General features: G+C 36.0%; 2 protein-coding genes across 2 annotated transcripts; one reads left to right on the plus strand and one right to left on the minus strand.

The window, feature by feature from the left end:
- The first annotated feature begins 230 nt into the window (after nucleotides 1–230).
- Nucleotides 231–14156, plus strand: lactbl1b (lactamase, beta-like 1b). Its single transcript, XM_060858531.1, has 7 exons — nucleotides 231–293; nucleotides 3612–3759; nucleotides 5205–5311; nucleotides 5579–5736; nucleotides 9392–9639; nucleotides 12396–12501; nucleotides 13178–14156. The coding sequence occupies exons 1-7, from the start codon at nucleotides 231–233 to the stop codon at nucleotides 14154–14156; spliced, it is 1809 nt and encodes a 602-aa protein (XP_060714514.1).
- A 4093-nt stretch (nucleotides 14157–18249) lies between these two features.
- Nucleotides 18250–25007, minus strand: nmur3 (neuromedin U receptor 3). Its single transcript, XM_060858400.1, has 2 exons — nucleotides 24137–25007; nucleotides 18250–18653 (listed from the first exon to the last, which is right to left on the minus strand). Exons 1-2 carry the CDS (start codon nucleotides 25005–25007, stop codon nucleotides 18250–18252), a joined length of 1275 nt encoding a protein of 424 aa, XP_060714383.1.
- Nucleotides 25008–25267: the final 260 nt, after the last annotated feature.

The following is a 25267-nucleotide window of genomic DNA, read 5'->3' on the forward strand; positions in this document are numbered from 1 at the left end:
CCGTCTAAATTATTCTAATTCACTGTTCAGTCTATTTCTACAACGTGACATGCAATTTACAGGTTTACAGCATCTTGCCAGGTACCTCTTGTGGAGTTATTGGTAAATTAAGTTACACGGTTGTATCTTTTCTGCTTTTCAAAACTTCACAAAAATAGTCCAGAAATGCTACGGCAGCAAGTTTGGTCTGAGTTTAAATGTTTTTGTGTTTTAGAGTTGAAAAATTCACAATGGGAACGGCAGGAAGTAAATCTGTGCTGACAGCGTCCGAAACAGATGGAGTTCAATCACAGGTAAGACCTGACTGACCTGAATGTATTAATAATCAAATAATCAGCAAAATATACAAAATTTACCTGCACAGATACTAAATATGGTAGTCACTTCCTTATTTTACAATTTATTTTTAATATAGTGCAGGGGGTGTGTGGAGCTGAAGTTCATGCCAGCAATGTTTGTAGGCAACAGTGTGTTCTGGGAGTAGGAATTCACAAACGGAGATGACATTACATTTGTTGGCCCTGGAAGGTTTTGAATTCCAATCTCAGCACTGCCAAGATGTCACTGTTGAGCTCTCGAGCAAGGTCTTAAATCTCAAAATGATCAGTTGAGATAAACAGAAGTTGCTCTGGATAAGGGGCTCTTCCAAAATTCCATCAACGTATAGGATGCTAGGTTTAATTTAGAGCTTGCTGACAACGAGTGTGTGGAATGGTGCCCTGCAATAGACTGGTGTCCCATCCAGGAGGAATGATCTTGCCTGTACTATGAACATTAACTCAAAATCAAAAGGGAGTTTACTTTTTGAACATTCTATGTATCATTACTCATTGCACAAGGTGTATGACTATCACAATGAAAAATAATTGCAAAAGGTTGGGTATCAAGTTCTCCTAGCAAATTTGATTGGATTTTTGCACAGCTACTTATGTATTTATGTCACATCCAGGGAAGGAAGGAGACAGACCCGTACGCATGATAGCTTCAAAGGAATGGGGTTTAATAAATAATAAAGACAACACAGAAAAAGGACGATAACTGAAGCAATAGAAAAGACGACACTTAACAATGACTAGCCGTAACTAATGATTCCGCGCTGCCATCGGCAACGCGGCTTACTTAAATACAAGAAGACAATGAGACACAATTAGGAACAGGTGTGGAGACAGGGAGGAGTGAACAAAGGCGGGGCAGACACGTGACAACAACAATAACAATAGCACATGGCCAAAAGTGCGGGCTGATCCCTGACAATTTATAGTGAAGAATTCTTTTTTCCTTTTGAACAACCCAGGTTCCATTAGCCAGATGTTCAGGTTTTTCATGCATTTTATTTAATTAGCACACAAGGTTGCTGTAAAAAATAAGACTAGTTAGTGTTTTTGACTGGGAGCAAATGCAAGTTCATGAATATAGTGAGGACCACAAAACAGGCCAAGTACAGATCATTCATAAAAACAAATGAGCAAGAACAACATGGTAATAATACATATATAAGATTTTACCAAGTCGCAATAATACTGTACACAACAAAAACTTGATAATGAAATACAAAAAAAATTGACTCAGAAAAATGTTAGTTGTGAGTATGATTGGGTCATGTGATATGCGGGGTATGATGGGTAATGTAATTCTTGATGTGGAACCTCAATGCCACCCCCGTCAACCTCCCAAACCCCCACCACCATTAAAGCTTGGTTAGACCTTGTTGGCTTGGGCATGATAAACTATGCTGCCCCGTCAGCCTCAAGCCTGGGCATGGTAAACAAACTGTCTGGCTTGGGCATTGTTTTTAAGGCCACCCCATTGGTATTTGGCTTGAGCTTGACTGGAGTGGCCTGACCTTCACTGGAGAGGGAGGTGAATGCATGTGCCAGCATTTATTAAGAAAAATAAGATTACTAAGTAGTAACATATGACAAATTGGAAGAAGAAGAAAAGGAAATGTTGGGAGAAAGTGCTGTTATGAAGGACGTGTGGATGGAATTTCTTTATATACAGTAGCAGAGTATACAGTACATATAACTCAGGTTTGCACAAGTGTGAAAAGCAAAATACCTCTTATTACAGAAAAAGAGTGAATAATTTTCATGCCATTGTTTTCTATGCAGATTACATTACTGAAGTGGGACCACCCAGGGTAGTTATTACAAGGTTGCACCAAACTGAAGTGATGAAGAGTAATTACTTTAGATTGTGCTTTCAAATGTTAATTTGTGAAAGGACCAACCAATGGGTATTCAGAATTCACAGATTCACTGTGCTGAAGGAAGAAAACTAATGGCATCAGAAACAGACAGGCTTAATGTACATCAAGTTCAAAGAAACATTGTGTGTGTAAAATATGTAATAATATTTAAACTTATAGATTGTGTATAAAATGAAGAAAAATGCTGTGGAAATAGCATTTACTGTAAGGTAGCATTTAAGCATTTTTTAATCGCTGCTTAAAGCGAAAGCCCATAGTTTAAGCATTTGGTTATTTGCCTTGTCAAAATTTACAAAACTAGAGTAAGTGAGTAGCAGGTTTTATGCATATAAGCCATGTTTATATTGTATACTCAATATAATCCAGCATATTCATTGCAAGCAGTCACGGCAGAATATTTGTTCTACAGGACGTACATTATAACACCTGACATGGCTTGTCTCTTGTTTCTTCTGGAGTACTCCACGATAGCTTTACAGTAGATCTAAGGTAAGCACTGCACTGCGCTTGTGCTGTCAGAAGCCAACCAGCCAGAAGTGAATCGATTTGCAGGGATTAAGGGCAGCCCTGCTCTGGTTGGGCTTGAGAGGAGTAAATCTCAGGATTACAATGTCAAGAAGTGTCCTGAGATGGGACAGGAATTGAATTGTCAGAGCATTGTTCGTCAGTCCACAACTTGCTTGTTCAGTATAGAGATGACATCCTAAACTATGCTTGTGCCCAATAGTCAAAGGTCAGCCAATATACAGTTCAGTACTTCTGAAGTAAATTTCAGCATGAAGAATCAGCATATTTGTAGAACTGAAGAAAGTGTATTTTTATGTGGTGAGTATTGCATGTTCTATTATATAGATTTCTTTACTCAGTATCACTCAGAAGAATTACAACTGTGTAGCTGTTGTCTGAAAAAATATGCCAATCTGTATCTTTCGGGGATGTTAGCAATTAGTTTTTATTGTATTTTATTTTTGCAGCAGTTCCATTATCACCTAGAAAATTAGGTTAATTATAGTTAAATTGGGCTTTTCATTGAACCATCAATTTCTCTTAGAATACCATTGTTGTGTTCCTTTATTGATTTCTTTCCAATTCTTATTCTGTCACTAACTAATCCAATTTACTTCAATTGTAATCCAAGCCATTACTTCACTGTTAAGCTGATTTTAATACTCCTTACCTCTAATTAAAAAATGTATTTCTTTCTGTAATTACACAGAAAAATGATTGGAGTGTATTTAAAAGGTCAAGTGCCAGACTTCCTTTTTCTTTCTTTGTTTTTCTTTTCTTATTTATCATAAGCATCACATGTAATAAATAATAAGAAGCATTTTTCTGTCCTAAAAGTAATACAAAAAAAATTTATACTTTTGTGTTTATTATCCTGTAATATGTGCTGGTTCAGCGAACCCCGGCGGCTGCCATTGAGAGACTCACCACCACAAGGATGAATGTGAAATGGACTCATTTGGGTCTCGTCTTCTTTGTAATGCTGTCTGTCATTATGACAGGCTGCTTCCTCTGGCAGTATCATCTGCCCAAGCTAATGCCTGGTGAGTTTTATATATGTATTTCTTTTAAAACCTCCTCTTTCATTTCCTTGAATGCAAGTTTATAATCTTCATTTTTAAGCTTCTATTTGAAGACTGTACTATAAAGGTGTAAAAGTGCTTTCATGTTTGAATGACAAGTATTTTCAGTTAATGGTAGAGCCTGTTACATATTCTTTTTTGTGGTGGAAGACATTCAATAGCAGTTAAAGAAGATGTGGAGTAGCTTTATATTTGGATAAGCAATGTTTTTGTTGATTGGTCTACATTTAAAATTGCTTCATTAAAATAGCAAACACATTGTTTTTCTGACCCAGTGACATTATTTACTTTAACATATGGCTGTGGTATTTACGCCACAATGTGTTCTATTAACTGAGTTAATGTGGCTAGATATCGAATCACCATCTGAAATGTCTTAGACAACTAACTACACAAATATATATATAGATAGATAGATAGATAGATAGATAGATAGATAGATAGATAGATAGATAGATAGATAGATAGATAGATAGATAGATAGATAGATACTGTAGATAGATAGATAGATAGATAGATAGATAGATAGATAGATAGATAGATAGATAGATAGATAGACAGACAGACAAACTAGTATAATTTATATAAAAAAGACAGTATCCCAAAATACAGAATGTTTAGGTTATTCATACCCACTTTTTTGGGCTGGTAAACAGTCAGTTCTCAAAGCTGATGTGTGTAAAGCAAAGGTTAGTCCATCTGGCCTAATCCCACAAAAGAGCTACTGTAGCACAAATTGCTAAATGCTGGCTAGGATAGAAAGGTGTCAGAACACAGAGTCCATTGCATCTTTCTGTGTATGGAACTGTGCAGATGCAGAGCAGTCAGAGTGCAACTATAGACCATTAGAAAATGGGTCTACTTTTGTTTGTGTTGTGCTTCTATCTGGAGCTTCTAATTTCTATCTGATGCAAATCACAAAAATGAACCAATTCGAATCCAAAAAAAAATTCTGATTATATAATGGGCATGAAACTAAGTATAGATACAGTTTTTCTGTCTTATCTCATTAGAGCTGATCTAGACACCCACAGAGCATGCTGTTTATACAGTAAGGACTGGGGCAAGCCATACAAACTGTAGTAGTGTCATATTAACATATTGTAGTGAGTCTCACGTTCCACAGCACTGGGAGTGCTAAAGTAAAGCTAAAGTGACACCTTCTATATAGCACCCAGGCAGCAGTCATGTAAAAAGTGTGTTTAGGCTGCTTGACATTGCTGCTTACATACTGTAGGTAAGTATCACACAAGAAAATAGCATTTATTTCAAGGTCAGAATCATCAAGAAATCAAAACTACAAACAGCACAATACTCACTTTACATGTCTGATGATTGCTGTTTAGCTGTTTTAGGGTTCTTTTTCCCTGATTTTAAAAATTAAAATCCCCTTCATGTTTCTTCAGAGGAAGATTTAGAGAACACTATTAAATCTGAGTTGCTGTGTCCACGATACCCCAAGCCCACGCCGTTGGAGCACCCAATTCCCTACCTCAAGGCAGCTCTGGAGAAAGTAAGGATTTTCCTATTACAAATCAACACACCAAAAGCACTAAACTTTCATTCGTCAAACCTTAAAACTTCTTTTAGGACACTTTAATATAAATCCATAAGTACTCCCTTAAAATACAAATACTTTCCTTAAGCAATCCAAACCTATTCAACTCATGTGCACATATTCATATTCCCAATTCAGGAAGTGAAATACCTTGTTGACAGCTTTTGTGTGAGTATGAAAGCTGAATATGATTTTGTGTTAATGTGCAATGCCCTCTTCCAGGTGGACGCAGTTCTGCGACATAGCATCAGTCCCACCAGCCTTCCCACAATATCTGCCATCATCATTTACAATGACACTGTGTTGTGGACAGGAAACTTTGGAAAAAGGAATGGCAGTGACCCTAAGTCAACACCTCCTAATGAGTACACCATATATAGGTGAGCTCTTGATGAAATGCTGGACTACTTTGGAACCCATTCACAACATTGTTCTTTATTTTTCTTGCACATAAGAGCAATTTAGCAATTCAAGAACACACATAAATGAGTCCTCTTTACATTGCAAATAAGACACTTCTCTACAATCTCATTGTCACAACACAATCTAATCCAATTAAGTACTTTACTCTAACAACTATTGCTTTTCTGTTACTCCTCCCACAGCCCTTCTCACAGGCTTGAAAACTTTTAGAACAATTATAACTAGTTTGCAAATGATTACGTTCTATTAATGTGAAGAATAACAGAAGTTTCATGGCGAGTAATGTGAACAATATTTTAGAAGCTGTGCGGCCAATAAAGAGTTTCAGACATTTCTAATTACTGTTAAGAAGAAAAGGCTGGTGAATATAAGTGCAAGAGTCTTTTTTTTTTTTTTTTTAAGAATTCAAATTCGTAGACAAATTTGTGGTCCATTAATCAGGCAGGGGCCAATTAAGCAGTCAAACACAGCAACGCAGGATAAAGAGAAACAAAACTCAAAGATTAATCCAGGAATAAGGACATAAAAAAAATTTATCAGAATAAACCAAGGCAATTATTTGCCTTGGTTTATTTTGGTAAAATTATATTATGATATATATTATATACAGTATAAGTATGTTTATTATGCAAAAAAAAAAACTGCTTACTCTTTATATTCCATAAATAACTATATTTTATTTTTCTCATGTCATTATCTGTACAAGTATATCATAAGGATAATAACATATATCTAACGCAGATTTTATTATCTGGCATACTGCCTTAGCCCTCCTGTAAGCAGTACAAATGTTATCTAAAATATATCACCACTGGCCAGAAGAGCACGAGATCAAATTACCATGTAAACCACAATTTATGGAGATAACATCCATGTGACAGACTGTGAGCTCTTTTGGTCTTCGATTGCCTCTATTTGATTTTCTTAGTATAATGGACTGATGCCCATATGCCATGAAAGAGTGCCAATTACAAGCTGCAGACATTTCCTCTTTTCAGAGGTTCAAATTGATCTATTTGCATGCTTCGCTTTCAGAATAAATTGCCTGTGGGTCTGCAGCCAGAAACATCTACAGTATAGCTGCATCACTGTCACTTTAAGTTAGGAAAAAAAGAGAGAAACGAAAGCAAATCAGCAAACTGCATTTTTACATAGATTAATGGAAAAATAAATGAGGAATGGATTAATGATTGGACATTACTATGGTGATACCATAGTTAACAATAAGCTTACCTTATGTTAATCTGAAAACATTCTGGCTAATTTGTCTATATGCATACGATCTCACTCCCAACTGAGAAAGAAAGCAATGTGCAAAATTGCACATGCTGATTTTCCTATTCATGTTTGACAAAGCAATTAAAATGATAATTACCCTAATAATTTAGAAGTTATGCTCAACAGGTTTCACTTGTGTCTCTCAAGTATGAATAAACCCGGCAAATAAAAATGCCAAATAACGAGCACCAAATAAAGAACACTAGTATTAAATGACTGTTATTACTAAAAACTTCTGTAGATATGTTTTTCATATCTGTTTTTCGTTTCACCTAAATACTGATAATCTAACACCAAAGCTTTATAAAATTTTACAGATGATTTGGCACATTTTAGCCCCCCAAAAAAGACCTTCCTTGTCATAATTATAACATTACTGAGGTGCTATGATGCTGCCATTCGATATTTGACACTTTATAAAATAAAATGCTTAACGCTTAAAAGAAGCATGGTTAAGCTAAACTGGACTGATGTTTGAGTTGAATCATACCCTCATAACCCTGTTATGAGCTACAAGCTGTACAATAAAATGCAATTTTGTTCCGTTCTGCATAAATAAATTGTACAGACATGTTTTTGAATTGTAAAATAATCATTTTTATGGAAATCACACCATGCACTGACAGGGTAATTTGTCACAATAATAATAATAATAATAAATCCAATAATGCAGCGTTGGATAAATTAACAATTAAATAAATCAAATAAGCACATTAATGCTTTAAATATTACATTATGAGTCAGCATAGTTTCTAGAGTGAAATGCAAATCACATCTGTTATCTGTCTAATGAATCATTAGCCTGCAGCATCTAATATTTGTTCCAGTAATGCAAATGCTATATTCAACCTCAGCAGAGACAAAAGTTTGGTCAGCAGGCTGTAATACATTGGTGTTGAATTCAGATGAAGCTTCTGTCAAAGAAGGTCTAAATAAAACGCTGCTGCTTTCTGAAAGGTAACATGTCGGCTTTGTTAATATGGTCTGGTCTTTAACTCTCCTTTCAGCAACACCAGTGAGTTTGTTACATTCTTTATAGCACCCATAATTGTTTTAATTGTTTTTTTTTATTTGAGTGTACATCATTAAAAACAAAGCAAAACAGAATGCCAAAGAATGCTTGAAAATTCAACACTTCAAATTAACACAAAGCAAAAAAATTAGAGAATGTGGCAATCACAGTTCCATTCCTATAAATAAATAAACTACAAATCAAGTCATGGAGTATGTCTCCTAACCCTAAGTTTGTGGGTTTGAGTCTCAGGCCGGCCACGACTGAGGTGCCTTTGAGCAAGGCACCGAACCCCACCAACTGCTCCCTGGGCACCGCAGCATAAATGTCTGCCCACTGCTCCGGGTGTTTGTTCACGGTGTGTGTGTGCACTTTGAATGGGATAAATGCAGAGAACAAATTCTGAGTATGGGTCACCATACTTAGCTGTATGTCACGTCACTTGAAATCTGATATAAAAGGGCCAATCAGTGTTGTCCGATGGCCTCATAGCAAAGACATTGAGATTGTAGGTTAGCAACTTCTAATAAGAGTTTAGGCAGTAAATCCAAAAAGTACTTTTAAAGTACAAAACAGGCAAGACTAGGCAATCAGCAAACAGGTTATCAGAGTCAATGGTCGAGCACAAAACAGTAATCAAAGCATGATCAAAATCATGAGACTAAATGTAAAATATAAAGAGTGTGTGTTTGTGTGTGTGTGTGTTTGTGTGTGTTATTAGCAACAGATAATTGTAATCAGAAGTCCAGTGAGTGTGAACAAGGAAGTGTATGTGTGCTGTGAGAAGATAAGTCCATTGCAGCCCTGTTTGTATGCAGTGATGCAGGATGGGAAATGGAGTTTGAGGTGTGGGAAGATCATACAAATCGGAAACAGGCTTTGCCTTTGAACATGTTTAAACCCTTCAATTAGATGGTTTCAATGTCATATTGTGTTTCTCAAACCTAGCAAAAACCTTAAACAAAATACTCTAGCCATTTTGACTGAGCCAAATGAAGAGCACTGGTCAGACCCTGAATGAAGAGTCTGTTTTTCCTTTCATTATGTATCCAGCTTTGGCACACATGTTTGTAAGACAACCAAATTCTATTAAAAAATAATAAATAATGTAGAAATCACAAATGGACACATATTAATTTATATTAAGGCTTTTTATTTATTTATTTATGTATTTATTATGATTCCCATTATTTACTTATAATTTCTTTACACAGCAGTACAAAAATTCATTTAAAAATGTCTTCAAAATCTACTTAAATGAACAATACAGTTTACTAGGTTTTAATAAAACCTAATACAGTATGTGTATGTGCTGTCTGCAGGATTGCAAGTATATCTAAGATCTTCCCCACACTGATGCTCTACCGGCTATGGGAGGATGGTAACGTGGTGTCATTAGATGACCCACTGGAGAAGTATGTGGAGAATTTCACCATAAAAAATCCACTGGGGAAAAGCAAAAATTCAGAGCTAAAATATGTGACAGATGGTCTGATCTTCCTCGATAGCAGTGAGGTTCAGATTCGCTCTTCTTCAGTTACTCTGCGTAGAATGGCCAGTCATCTCTCTGGTAAGTTACTTCCTGTTCCATCTTAATGTTTGTTATCCCCACTTCTCTTATGGATTTTTCTATATATTCCAATCCCATTCCCATCCTATTATCACTGATTAAAGTTATTTCCTTGTATATGAGTATGATGGACTGCTTGACCACAGTACATAGTTATCGCACTAGCTTGCAACCTTCCTGTAAGAACTGCTGATAAACTCCTCTTTCTTGGTCATTGTGCTTTTCTTAAGACATTAAGAAATATGTTCAGTTGTTCTGAAATCATTAATGGGATGCATGCCACCCATTAGATCAGTGTTAGGGTTAGGGTTTCCTGTTTCCTAACAGGAAAACAATAATGGTTTGAGATTTTCCATCTCAAGGAGCCATCTCTGACGTTGCAATTACCTGTGTTGACTGTACTGTAAAGACAAGGTCAACAGGGTCTGCTTGGCTACAATGTCCTGAATCACAGCTGAATCAGCCTCAGGCCTAAACCACTTGATGGTCATAAATGCCCACACCCAGTGAAAACCAATATGCACAGCAAGAAGTCCAGAAAACACTCAAATCCCAAAAATTGCTCTCCAGAGAAATAAACAGCATGATCGCAGACATGGCTTAGCTGACAGAAATGATTTAGGAGCTGTAACCATGTAACTCTGTGGCTTGCATTTATCAGCATAACCCCCTTACTGTTCAGTAGCCAGGCAATCTTTTCATTTCTTTATGTCTACAACAGTGCCTGAGAGGTTTTTTGAGGCTGATAATGACCTACCAGCTGAGCCGCCTCATTTAACTCCACATATCAGCAATATCTAGAGATTTTTAGCTGTACAGCAGAGTTTTTATTCTCTCCTGTACAGCTTGCATATGTTGTAGTACATTCCCTTTATGAGTAATAATTATCTAGCATGGTGGATAGCATATAATGAGGCTTAGAGGCACAGGTGTGCAGATTACTTGCATGCTTCTTGTTGGAAACATTTTTGAAGTGACAGTATTTGTGTTCGCTGTGAACGTGACAGGGTTACTTAAACCTGTCTGAAGTGCCTAGGGCAATTGTATTGTGTATATTCATATGTTGCTGTGGTCAGTATATAGTGTAATCATTAGGGAGTGGAATTTCTGGTGTGCATCTCACAAAATGATTGAACTAGCTGAGCAGCAGATAATATTGTCCTATATAATAGCAAGGTTACAGTGAGTTTCAATACGAAATGCTATTTTAGATTATTTTATGTATCTTTGTAATAAACATGAGTGCATTTCTGAATTCACATCCCTGCTTGATTTTTTATTTTTTTTTATTTTGTTTAAAGGCTTTTCATTCGGGTGCAATATGACTATTAATGCTTATATTTTTATATTCCTGGTTTCCTTGGGGTGGCATAGTCACTATAGTTATTCTATTTTAATTTGATATTGGCCTTAACAATATATGTGCTGTACGCACAAGTTAACTTAAGGCAGACTCAAAGCAAGCTGTGACAGCCAACGTGTTGATTAAATTTAATGAGATTACTCAAATTTTGTTGTATTTCAGCTTTCATAGGGATTCAAGGAAGCACCAACCCACATGCGCTTAGGCATTGTGGCACAAACTCATTTTAATTAATAATTTGATGAATCATGATCCTGTTGAATCATGAACAGGCTGCTCTTAGACACATAATTTTAACTGATACTTGTGTTCTTACTGGTTATAACATAGCATATTCCAAGATTTAAACTGTTCAACTACAGATTTTGTGCTTAAAACATATGATATTGAAAACAAATGCTTGCACTGGAGCAGACTTTATTACTGTCAAAATCCATTAATTCTTTCTTCACATATCCAGTCTTTCATCCAATGGGGTCAGAACACAGGGTCAGCTATGATACAGCACCCCTAGTGCTCAGGGGCCCAACAACTGCAGCTTGGCAGTGGGGCTTGGACCCCAAATTTCCAATCAACAAACCAGAGCCTTAACCACTTGAACTACCACTGCCATTAAGGGTGGATTTGAACCTGCAATCTCTAACTTGAGAGGCGAAGGTCATTGCATTCAGCGAAAGGAGTTCTTTTGCTTAGTCAACCATGCTGGATATGTGCAAATGAATTCTGCCGAACCTCAGTTTTGTGTCTGGGTCACTGTTTCACCCTTCTGCAAAAAATCCTTATCAAGTTACAGAATCATTAAACTAACATGCCCTAAACTATCTATTGTAAAGAACACCACACTCTGCTTCCATTTTGCCTACAAGAAGCACTCCTGCCTTGCAATACTTTTAGGAATGTGCCAAAAACATGAGCTCCAAAGCACAATTAATCTTAAAATGTTTTACTCTGTGTAATTATTTGAAACATATATGTCTGACAGGCAGAATGAATCAACACCCTGGCTCGAAAGAATCAGCCTTTCTCCATCCGATATAATATAATGATATGAGTGAAAAAAATGTATATTTGTGCTACTTCTACTACTTCTTATACATCTGAATTTTCTATTTATTCATATTTAAACTACTCATATTATTTTAGTTTAAAATTGCTTATATGGCTATTTTAAAACTATTATAACATACAAAATTTCAACTGATATTCCATAAAAAAACAAACAAAAAAACAACAACAGGATTTTCCATATGGAGAGATGTACGGGATTAGATATTATTTGACTTATGCAGATAACTCCTTCTTCTAATAGCAGTTCACACAGCTCTTATATAATTTTTCAGTAAATAATCAAAAATCTCTGGCTGAGTTTCTAACCATTTTATGTGGTATTCAGGTTTACCAAGGAGACTTCGGTCCACTAACCTTCTGTGGAAGGGCAAGACTCAAGCTGCAATTAATCTTCTACAGGATGATGTGCTGGTTGCAGATCCAGGAACCAAGTGTGTCTTTTTTATTTCACAATAAAATAGCATTAATATGAATACATTAATATTATTAATTATTAAATAAAAATTGTAATTTAAAATGCAAGTAATTCATTTAGAAAATAACACAAGAAGAAAGAAACGCACCATATGGCCAAATGTTTGTTGGCACCTGGGCATCAAATTATATATGTAGGTGTTCTCCAAATTGTTGCAACAAAGTCGAAAGAACAGAAATGGATAAAATGCCTTTATATACTCTAACATTATAATTTCCATTCACTGGAACGTGGGGCTTTAGAACAAATATATTCCAGCAGGACAATAATGAGTGGAAGAACTCAAAATACCTGCATAGTACCATGATTTCAACCCATTTGAGTTGAACCAGAATGCTGACTGCAGCCTAGGCCCTCTAATCCAACATCACTGCATGACCTCAATAATGACCTCTTGTGGCTGAATGAACAAATCTAGTGGAAAGTCTTTCCAAAAGAGTGAAGTTTATTAAAACAGCAAAGTTGGGCTAATTCAGGAATGGGATTTTCAAATAGCATATATGGTATAATGATCAGTGTCCACAGATATTTAGCCAAATAGTGTAAGGGACATAATGTAGACCTGTGTAAAAATCTTCATTAATATAATATTTCATTCATCTTTTCCTCACAAATCTACTTTGTTTCCTAAGATGTCACTACAGCAACCTGGCTTTTTCTTTGTTAGCCCATGTCCTGGCTGAGAGGGTGTTGGGATTGAATTACCAACGTTGGATTACTGATAACATCCTTGATCGGTTGGGAATGGAGGACACAGGCTTTGATATCACTCCCAGCATCCAGAGTCACATGGCCGTTGGCGTCTATGCCAATGGACAACCTGCACCACTTTATGACCTGGGCTGGTATCGCCCGTCTGGGCAGATGTTCTCTACAGCTGCTGATCTGGCTAAATTGGCCATGATGCTTCTTGGTTCTTATCATCGCAAGCTTTTGGAGCCAGAAACCATAAAGATAATGCTCACTCCATTGTTCCGCTGTGATAAAGATTACTTTGCCAACCGCACTGGAACTCCGTGGGAGGTGAAAGAACAGCTTGGTTATGAGTTGCTTCGCAAAGACGGGGACTTGGATGGGTACTCTGCAACATTCTCCCTAGTACCCAGACTCAAGATCAGCATGATTGTTCTGATGGCAGGCACAAGGCCTCAGAACCAGGATGTGATATCAAAGGCCTATTCGTATATCATTCCTGCCATGGAGAGAGCTTTCAGAGATGCCAAGCAGGTGCTTGTGCCTCCCCCCAATGCTGCTCCTTATGTGGGGTTCTACACATACAGTAACATCACCTATTATGAGATAAAAGTTGGACCAGAAGGAGTTCTCATCATGCAGCAATTTGGGCCTCAGATTGAGAGCTTGATTCCTGAGAGATACCGAACTATAAAGTTGTCTTACCTTGTAGATCGAGTTTTTAGGGTTGTGTTTGAGAAACAATATCCCTGCATTTTACATGTGGGTTCTGCCTCAGTGTCATTGGAAGCCCAGGATGGGCAGCTCTTTAATTTCTATATGTTTGACAAATTTGGGTTATCCCCTGGTTTTGATGCACCAGGTCTGAACACTTATAATGTCGTCAGAATCGCCCACAGACCTGTATTTTCAAAGTGAAATATAATGTAAAAAATCTAGAGACTGTGCAATATTACTGTTTCTGTTTCTTAAACCAAAATTTTGTGTAAATACTCTGTATGTTTGACAACGGCTTATTTACATAGTACCTTGTTCTTTCTTTCTTTTTTAAATACTATGTACAGCTTTATGATTTTTTTTTACCCATTTACAATGTGGTTGATATTTATGACTTAACATTATCCCCTACATTAGGTAACAAAGAGCAGTAAGAGCTGAAGATTTCAGACTCTAAAGACTTGTTTATCATTTAATTACTTAGCACTGAATTAACTGGTTGCTGCAGTAAACATAATAAACTGTGCACTTTTGACCACTTCTAAATCTGCATGACTGAAATTTTCATTTCATCATTGTTGTTGAACCAATATTTACCCTGAACAACATCATCATAATACTCATGGTAAAACATAGTTATAGCTTTGGAAAATGGATGTGTTTCAGAAATAGAATATAGTTTAAATAATTATTTTATTGTGCAGGGGTGGACATTTTATCAGGATTTTTAGTATGAGATTAATTAGTATGACATTAATTGTATGTGTCCAAACATACGTATAAGTGTCAACGTACTGACCTTAGAAGCTTGATGTTTCTGCCAAACCATATAGCCCAGTCCATTGTACTAACAATTTAAAGAGATAAGAACTCTCATTACCATTTTTCCGACCACATATTTTTGTACATTGTGTTTTTTGCATAAAAGGATAATAACAGGACTTTCTCTCATGATTTGGGATGATGAAGAGTCTTTTTTTTCCATGTAGAATACATTTTGTAGGTAATTCTGTCACTTGATTTTACTAAATTAATTTTTAAAAAAAAAACAATAAAATGATTGTGGTATCATTTTTACCAATTAAAATTTGGGAAATGATCCCTTCTTATTCATAACAATAAATAAAGCAACCATTCACTGGACTTCACTGCTTACTTAATGTTTGCTTTTAGAAATTGCACTTATTTATTATTATTAAATTAAGAAAAATTATTTACCTAAAGAAAACAAAGAAAAAAAATCTTTATATAATTACTATCTTTGTTGGAGTCTCCAAAAAAAATTTATTTAACCTTTGTGTTTTCACAGGAGTACAGTACATACTGTAACATACAGTAATAGAAAATATTCACCATATGTTCTATAATATATAATATAACTCATATCTTCGAGAAAACCTCAAAAGCAATACAATGATGTCCACAACGATTATAGTGTTACTAAACTCATTTAGACCTAGCAGCATTTAACAAACCCCTTGTGCAAACATGAATACACACTGGGTCTGGTGATCTCATATGGTTTAACCATCAGCTTCCCTCAGATAATAGATGTTGCCGTGTCTGACCTTTATTGTGTCTTTTTTCAAATGTAAGTATATACCACAACTTTGATTTATAGATTTGTCACTAAGCGCTATCTCAATGTTGATATCACAGTGACCTTCATGGACCTCATTTAGTTTCTACCTGCTATTACTCCCCCTTTGACAGAAACTCTTGTTGTAAACTATAGTATTAAGTCAAAATTCTTTAAAGACAAGATACAGTATTTAATAATATTTCATAATACCAACACATGTCAACCTTATTTATTTATTTATTTATTTATTTATTTATTTATTTATTTTGAACTGAAACAGAAGTTCAGTTTCAGCACTGTACTTGCATTTCCAGGTGTTTCGTTAAATCTTGTGGTATCCCTCAAGGCTCAATTATGGATCTGATATTACTTAACATATTTATCATTTCTTTAGCTAGTGTTTTTACTTATTAGTACAACATTTCCTTTCACTAGAACACCGATGCCCACAATTAAATTTCCACTCTTCTGGACTGCACAGAGGGCATACATTTTGGACATGGAACTTTCTACAGCTAAATTATAAAAAGACAGAAGTAAATTATTGGTAATGATGCACAGAGAACATCTATTGCTTCGTAGCTTGACTCATTATCACTAAAAGCCAGTAATCAAGTCAAGAATTTATGAATCACGTTCAACAGTGACCTCAATTTTAATACATATATCAACATATTATTATCATCACAGAAGCATCTAGCAATTATATTTTTAAATTGATATAATTATATTTCTTATTTTAGTTATTAATGAGACATAGCCAGAACTGATTAGTCAGAACTGATTTAAAACAAACAAACAAACAAAAAAAAACATGATGGCCTAAAAATAATTGGCAGTATTTCTTGTGACACATTTGAACATCCTATTGTTAATGAGATACATATCAGCACTTTTTGAATGAGAAACTTCACACCATTATAGTCAGCAATGATGCACACAGAATTACCCATGGACAATAAATCTATAAGTCATGCACAGCCAATTCTGTGGGATTTTATTACCTGTATGCACCTTTAATGTCTTTGTCTGAAAAATCATCTTTATTCAAATAGCTGTTCATCTGTTTACTGCAGACAAAAAGCCAGGCATCACCTCTCTTGCTACCGTCCCTTTCATATCCTTGAAAACAAAATTGGTCCACCATTTTGCTGCCAAGGTAACTGATGTCCATTAGCGGAGCATAGTCCATCAATAAAACCAGTTCAACCTCTATTACAGTGCTTTCAAAAAGCTCACTTGTATTTTTTTTCCAAACCAGCACAAAATATTGAACATAGCACAGCACTGATTACTTGTATGCATTATATCACAGTGTAGCAGAAAACCACAATAAAAAAAGAAAACAATAATCATTGAGGAATCCAAAATTGTTAAGAGACAAAACATAATGTTTTTTAACATGAGATAACCAATGTTCCTTTTCACAATGATGTGTTCTTTCCCCCAGCTTTTAGAGCTGGGCAATATGACAAAACACTAACTTTAGCATAATATTTGTACTAAATCTTATCATGTAAAATTCTAACAAAGAATGAATATTGGAAAATCTGATAAATTTCGTGGAATTTTATAAAATGATATTGTGCACACTTAATTGACTGTATAGGAAAATGATGTTCTTACTACCAGTTGTTGTGTAGAAATGTACAATGAAGTTCAAGGAAAGCTGTTTTTGTTGATATTATTTTTGTTGTTTTTTACAGCATTCAAATAACATACGATCCCAGAAGGTGTTTAGGGGTATGGATGGGATGCAACAACATGAAATGATAAGGTTGTACTTTCTTTGGTGTGTATGTGGCAATCAACAACCAGGACAACAAATTAGCGGGCAAAACCTGTGTGTATTAATATACAAGTGGTTGTGACAAGTGAAAGAACAGCTAATATTTACAAAAACCGGTAACAAAAGACACAAAGGGGGAAAGGGACACGAGCTGTGCCAAAACAAAGAAATAAGCAAAACAAAACCACTCTACCTTGAAGTTAACCCTCTAACCTTTTAAGGAAAAGTAATGAGACAGAGCTTCAGCGTCGAACGACGCCCTAACTAACCTACACTACCTACCCAAACAAAACGTACAGAGGGTGGCACACGCTCCTAACCTAATGTGTCTAATACAGGAATAAGTACCTACGTGTTGCACCATGTATGTCACGTGACGTACTTACCTGTCCACTTTCCCCAATATACACAATGTCACACACAGGGCGAATGACCACTAACATACATACGCAGAACGAGTGACTAACGAGTGGGGTTACAGGAACAGTATGACATATAACGGTAAAACAACGCACCGAACAATTCGGCACGTTATCTAAGTAGGGTCAAGTTCAACCGGAACACAAGTGAACCAACTCCATGAATGAATGATGGCGGGTTTAAATAGGCGGGATCGGGCGTTGATTGGTGAATCGACGAGTGACGTCACATACTGTAGGGTAATCCAGATTGACAGAAAAGGTGTCCAAGCGAGGATCTGAGGAGTCAGATAGTGGAGCAAAGAGAGAGCGGGAAAGAACAACAAAAAAACACAGAACCGACAAACACAGCACGTAACACATACACATAACATTAACAATGACACTTTCTCATTTTGTTTTCTCACAGATTTAAAAAATGTAAATTGGCAGAGAATGCTACCTCTCCTCACTGAATAAAAAAAATGTCCATGTTGACAGCAGTACAACAAACCCTACACTCTGTTACATAAAGGAAGTGTCAAGCTCCTGTTCCCATCCAGTGCCGAGGATAACAGAGGGATGGGGCCCTTTTGAATAGTTACTGTGGGCCTGAGAGTTGGCTCTAAGAGCCTCATGACTTTTAAGGAAAGAAATCCTTTTGCTGTAGGGTGGAGAGATGCTCCGTCTAGTGTTGACTTCTGGGTGCCTACACATCAGCTCAAAAAATCGTTCCCGAAAGCGGCTGGAAAGAAGGTTGTAGATGATAGGATTGATGGCAGAGCTGAGGTAAAACAACACGCCGGAGAGGATATGCACGTACTCGAAGATGTTGTGCAAGTGGTCGGTCCAATTAGTGATGAAACTCCACAAGAGTCTGTCAATATGGAATGGAGCCCAGCAGATAGCAAAGGCCAGCACCACAACAGCTGCAGCAAATACCAGAGAAGAGTATTAAAATACAAACAACAGTTTCAGACAAGGTGTGAAGCAGAACAGCTAGTAGGAAACATACTGTACCTCAGTGATTAAACTCTACATTATGTAGTTCTCCAGCTGGTGTCTAGGTGACCACATTAAAGCAAAATAAAAGAATATGTTGTGCTGTCACTACATGAAACGCTCCTTTCACACATTCACGAATGTTTTCCTTTTTATGGGTCAAATTTGTCATATAGCAAAAGAGATATTTTTTATATTGCTAGTCATTACATGATCTACTACTGGCAAAAAAGGACTTTTGTCATCTATTGTGTCTTGTATTTTTATTTGCAACATCATACATATTGTCTTATAACCAGGTATTCACATACTTTTTCTTAGGTATATAGTGTATAGTTACTTTTATTTACTGTATATAGTGTAAATATAAGTTAATGTATTAATTTATGTTTGTTTAAATGTTTAATACATCTGCATTGAGTTTTATTCAATCCATAGTTACAAATAACTACTAACAGCTCCAAACAGATTTGCGTCTGATGGAAAATCTGTTTACTAAATAGAAATATTGAATATTTCCATCCTTCTATTAATTGTGCTATCCTCCTATTTTCAATATTTCTTTAAACGCAAATATCATTAACATTCCCTACACTGTGCTGCAGCAAATATTATCATAATTGTTTTCAAATGCATGTAACTATATATTATTAAAGGCAATTAACTGTTTTGTTGTTGATGTATCTGAACGTTTTGCAACTGTTTAATATATGCAATACACATCAGTTAATAGTGCTTAAACATTTTGTTCTGAATCCTAAAACTCAATATGGGTTCTATGTGTTTAATGCATTAGTTAAATCTAAAGATATAGCCTTATTTCCTTTATACCATGAAATCCCATTTTAACTGAAATATACTGTGGTTAATTCTACTAAACTCATAGATTTCTGTTCCTTAACACACACCATAAAACATTATTCTGGGTAGAATTGTCTTGTCTTTAACTACCTTGAGTAAAAGAAAACATTTTACAAATTCTAATAGTTCAAACATTGTAATGGTTAGACCAGACGGAGGTAAGTGCATCCTGTCCCACTGAACTGCAAGCTTTGCCAGGGAAACCACAACACAATGCCTTGTGATTGGTGAAGAGGCTCAGCTATGCCTTCGCTAGGAATATTTAACTGTCTGACTGTAAAGGTACTGACTGTAGTACATTAGTATTTGTGATGTTTTAAGCTGAAATGAATTCTGCAGCTACCATCATCAGTTTATTTTCAAATGTGTCTGAGGCCAGAAAGAACTTGACAGTTCATTATCAGCCTAGAAGAATCTCTCAGAAGTTGTTGTGGACGTTATATTCTGGTGCACCTCTGAAGAACAAGGAGGGTGACTAGTCATTTGGCACCAACATGTCTGAGCTCCAGAATAATCAAGTTCAACTAATCGATTTCACCCACCAATTTGTCAATTGACCTAGACCATATTCCTCTCTCTGTTGGAAGGAAAGTCAATGTATGAGGTAGTTACCCTACAAACTGTTGAGCTTACCACTCATCACTGCCAGCTACATAAGATCTGATTACAGAATGCTCTACTAATGCTACCTTGTTCAGGTTACACTGGCTCCAACCAATATCACATGGACTGAGCAGGTTATCATTGCCTTTTCGCTATAATGTCATAAGAGCTGCTTGTGTCATCCTGCAATCAACATAGTCTTCCTGTAGAGGACTGAAAAACCAGACAAGAAATTAATTTCTGAACTTTAGTTGAATATAAAGACCATTTAAGTGTGACATCAATCTGATCTCTAACATACAAATCAACCCCAATCAAAAACATCTAACCATTGACCTCTGCAGAAAACAAGACAACTTTTAGCTTACATTTATGTACATGTACGCTTCTACTTAGTGTACTGAAATATAGCTGCCCTAACTGCTGCAGCATCTAAAAACAGCCACCATTATCACCATGCTTTGAAGTGCTTTCTTAGTTTGAAACAGAGATGGTGATCAATGAAAGACACTTTTCAGTATGATCTCAGTACACTATGAATATTTGGCAATGCTACATGTACTGATCAATGCCCTTTCTGTATTCTAGCCTTTCATTAATGATGTTCTCACAGACATTCTCTAAATATTTCTTATTGTGTACATTGATAATATTCCAATCTATTTTAACTCCCGAACCCACACATCTAACAATTGAAACATGAAGCTGAACTGGCTTATTCTGAGCAATTTCTTTCTTGAGTCGAATTTCTACAAACCTCCAACTACACAGGAATCTACACAAACAATGTCCAACCAATTTAGAAACATGTCATCATTCTTCCACCCACCACAATTTGACCACATTCAGGTTTTTTTAAAGAACACTGGTCAGAATGTTCATTTGGGGATGTGAGCAAAAATATAGTAAAACCTTCACGGTCCACACTCATTTGGTGCTGAATAAGTGGCAGCAGTGGCATTTTTGTGATCTCTAGGCATAAATGGACAATGATACAATTTTCTCATTTTACCTCTGAACACCACCACGGTGCATATAAAATAAAAGACTCAAGATATGAGGGATGTGTAGACTTTCACCTTTGATTCAATGGTTTTAACAAAAATAATAAATGAACTGTTTAGAAATTGCAGCCATTTGATACATAGTCCCTCCACTTCACAAGCTATTATAAATAATACTTGGATGCAAATATTTTATAGGCAATGACTGCCTGAAGTCTGGAACCCATGGACATGGACAAGTTTCCTCTGTTGAGATGCGTTGCCTGGCCTTGTCTGCCACTGAGTTTGGTTACTGAATGTTTTGTGGCTCTTTTTGCCTTCAATTTGTCTTCAGTAACTGAAAAGCATGCTCAATTGGATTGAGGTCAAGGAACTGTCTCTGACATTTAATAACATTGTCTTTCTTTTACAGGCATTGTGGTGTTGCTGAAATATTCATTGCCTTCATATACAGTAGTACTTTTTAAGAATGCACCACATTGTTGGCCAATCCTAGAGTTTCTGCTATCACTCAGATTGGCCTATTTATTTTCCTATTAAAGGTGACCTCCTACTCTTCTATTATTATAACTATTCTTGTAGCACACAGTAAGAGTTCCCAAAAACTGCCAACAAATGCAAATTTAGCACTTGGAATCAACTCCAGACCTTTTCTCTCTTTAATATGGCCACTGATCCCAATTATGAATCACCTGTCCAAATACATTGGAGTATGTAAAAATAGAGGGAATTTGTAAAAAGTAAAAAAAAAAAAAAAAAAAAGCTCTAACTCCTAATGCAATAGTTTTGTTAAACTACTTGAATTTAAGCTGAAATTCTATACTTCAGTCATATCTTGTTTGCTTCATTTCAGATTGCATTATACTTTTCAACATCAGACAACACTTGGCAGAATGTATTAGTAAGAGGCTGTAGCTTTCAGTATTTTAGTTCATTTTAAAATATATTTGGTGTGTGAAGCATGGTGTATTTAATGTTAGCAAGATGCGTTGCATTTAACGTCCTGCTTAATCTGCCTCTCTTGCTGCGTGTTGCACTTTGGGTAACCTTTCTACCTTAAGGTATGTTTTGGGATAATAGATTGGTTATGTACCAGCAGATGAATCTAGTGCTACTGTATGTGCTTTTCTTCCACAATGGGTTTGCATCAGGTACCTGTATCAGAAGGTAGCTTTGTAATATTGTGTTATTGCTATGCTGTAAAATTCATTGGATTTATTTGTGTATGTGCATGAATTTTTAATTACACATAGATGACACTGTGTTGTAATTAGGTTCAGGTAATGACTTTCATCAGTGAACTCAATGCAGGTAAAACTAGATTACTTAGCTAGACTGACCCTGATGAGGAGTGTGAGCATATATCTAGTCAGATTTACAAAAAGGTAGGATCTAAGATGGTGAGAAAGACATGAGGTGTAATTGGGACATTGTTTGTATTTCAGAACCCTGGCACCAGAGCCACTGCTGCTTTGCCTATTTGCATGTTAAATTTAGTAGGATGCTTGATTCTTGCTGTTTAGCACATAGCAACTAGTGAACCTAGCAACTAGTGAACAAATACTTCTTATTTAGTTTATGAGCTGTGCTGCTTGTGTATTTCTTATTTGGGTGGGTACTTGGTATATTCAGGTACTTTGGTTAAATTATTAACATATGTATAAATTTGTTGGCCCAGAGTTAGTCACAGGAGATTGGAATGTGACTTAATATATATAGTATATAGTATTTTAAATTGTAAATATATAGTGTCTTAAATTTTAAGTTAATATTCTTTAAATTAATTTTAAACTTTAATTGTATACATTCATTTATTTATTTCTATCCTTATTTTTTCTCTCTACTTCTGTAAAACTGCTTTCAGACAATAGGAATTGTTAAAAGCGCTATACAAATAAATTAAATTGAAATTGAATTGTATTGACTTTAATTTAATTTAATTTAATTTAATTACTATTGTGCTTCTATAACGTTGGTTAGAGCATGCATTGTGCACCCCGAAGGCTGGTTATCACCCCAGAGTGACTCACTCAGCATCCTGCACCTCTATGTTAAAATGCGCTTTTTCTCTGTCTCCAGTTGCTGTCTGTGTATGTGTGGTTGCATGTTTAAAGGCTTCCATTTTTCTTAAAAAAAAATTTCCCTTTCTTATTTAGAATTCTAGAACAGTCAATCATACATTCCTAGCAGTTCTTCTCTGTGTGAATTTGACTGATTTGAAATATATTTTGATATGTATTTTTAAGTTTGTGTATGAATAAATGGAAAAAAATATGCATTCTTTTAAAATAAAATGGATTCTATTTTCATTTTAACAGGAAGTGTCCTTTGAATGTGCCACCAAATAAATATGCCCATGAGTACCAGATTTTTATTCCTTTTAAACCCACATTACGTCAAATATTTACCAAAGTGTGTAGAAATATCCATTTAAACCCCTGACACAAAGTTAATAGACATTCAGATAAGCTGTGTATCTATTTGTGTCTGTTTGGTGGAAATGTACTTGCTATCTTAATGGGACAAACGATTAACACTCTTTCAATGACATAACTGGGGGTGAATGGAGTGTTGGTTGGGTGCATTTTGCACATAAAAAAACACCTTCTTGATGCTTCTGCTTGTTATGGTATACCTATCAAAAAGGTGTGAAATTTTGATTGAGGGCTGTACTAGGTGTCATTATTAAAGGTTTTTTCCTTAGAAATCTAGCTAGTTGCTAGCATTCTTGTGATAAAGTGGCAGACACCGCTAAAGTTGACCAGGCCTAAATACTGTAGAATTTGTACAAGTAAATAAAAATAGGCATGCAACTGCAAATAAAAATTTGGCCAGAAACTGTGTAACTATATCTAAGAAGATACATACAATACATAATTCTTCATATAAATAAAAAAAAACAAAAAGTGTGGATGTTGAAAAAGCATGCAAATGTGACTCACATAGCATTTTGGTGATTTGCCTCTTCCGTCCACTCTCAACTTGTATCTTCCAACTGGTGTCTGCATTGCAATTTTTCCCCAGTTTCCTACCCTTCTGCCTCTGCTCCCTGCCAAGCCTTATCCCTATTACTATATAGAGCACACTAATCACTGTCATGGGTATAAAGTAGAATAGAATAGTGGTCACCTGGATCACCAAGTTATAAATCCACTGGGGCTTGAGAAGGTTGCAGGTGGCTGACTCAAGGACCTTCTCAGGTAGATAATAATAATGTAGGCCATGGAGGGAGGTGTTAGGGATGGCACAGACCAGAGACACAGCCCAAACCCCTCCGATAACCCTTTGTGCATGTTTGTTGGTGATGGCATAACGAGTCTTGAGTGGGTGGACCACAGCCACATAGCGTTCAATGCTCAAAACCATGACATTGAGCACAGATGCAAAGCAAACCGTTTCAAACAAAAATATCTTGAAACAGCAAATGATCTCACCAAATGGGAAAGGGTAGTTTTGCCACAGGTCATATATCTCCAGAGGCATTCCAAACAGCAGCACCAGCAAATCAGAGATGGCCAGGCTGAAGAGGTACAGGTTGGTAGGTGTTCTCATCTTCTTGTGCTTAGTGATCACTGTACAAGTCAGAAGATTCCCCAAAACACCAGTGACAAAGATAAATATGTAGGTTAATGTCACTGGGAGGAAGAATGGAGACCTCCTTGGTCCAAGGAGTCTGAGCAGGATATCTTCCATTGTTTGGGGCTGACAAAATCCACTCCCATTACCAGTGTGGTTAAATGAAGAGATGTTGCATGGAGTGAAATCAAATTCAGTTCCATTCATAACAGGGTCACAAAAGCATTTTATGGACATTCTGAGGGAAGGCAACAATAAGGGACAGAGATCCTTAGTGGTTGATATAGAATCTACATTCTGCAGTTTTAGACCTCCTGCTCTGTATGATGGGCACCTATAAAAAAAAAAGGTAATATCTGTTTAGAAATGTATCTGAAACAATGGCATAATAATTTTATATGCCTTTACAAAATGTTTTATTTGTTTTTATATTGTTTATTCAAATTCAAATTCAAATGTATTTGAACAGCACTTTTCACAATGGGCATTGTCTTAAA

This window comes from Tachysurus vachellii, chromosome 22 (genome assembly GCF_030014155.1).
Source record: "Tachysurus vachellii isolate PV-2020 chromosome 22, HZAU_Pvac_v1, whole genome shotgun sequence".
Classification (NCBI taxonomy): Eukaryota; Metazoa; Chordata; class Actinopteri; order Siluriformes; family Bagridae; genus Tachysurus; species Tachysurus vachellii.

Coding starts and splice junctions, on each gene's coding strand:
- lactbl1b (XM_060858531.1), top strand. CDS start 231: ATGGGAACGGCAGGAAGTAAATCTGTGCTGACAGCGTCCGAAACAGAT. Junction 294..3,611: donor CAGATGGAGTTCAATCACAG/GTAAGACCTGAC, acceptor GTGCTGGTTCAG/CGAACCCCGGCGGCTGCCAT. Junction 9,640..12,395: donor AATGGCCAGTCATCTCTCTG/GTAAGTTACTTC, acceptor TGTGGTATTCAG/GTTTACCAAGGAGACTTCGG.
- nmur3 (XM_060858400.1), bottom strand. CDS start 25,007: ATGTCCATAAAATGCTTTTGTGACCCTGTTATGAATGGAACTGAATTT. Junction 18,654..24,136: donor GCAAATCACCAAAATGCTAT/GTGAGTCACATT, acceptor TATTTGCTGCAG/CTGTTGTGGTGCTGGCCTTT.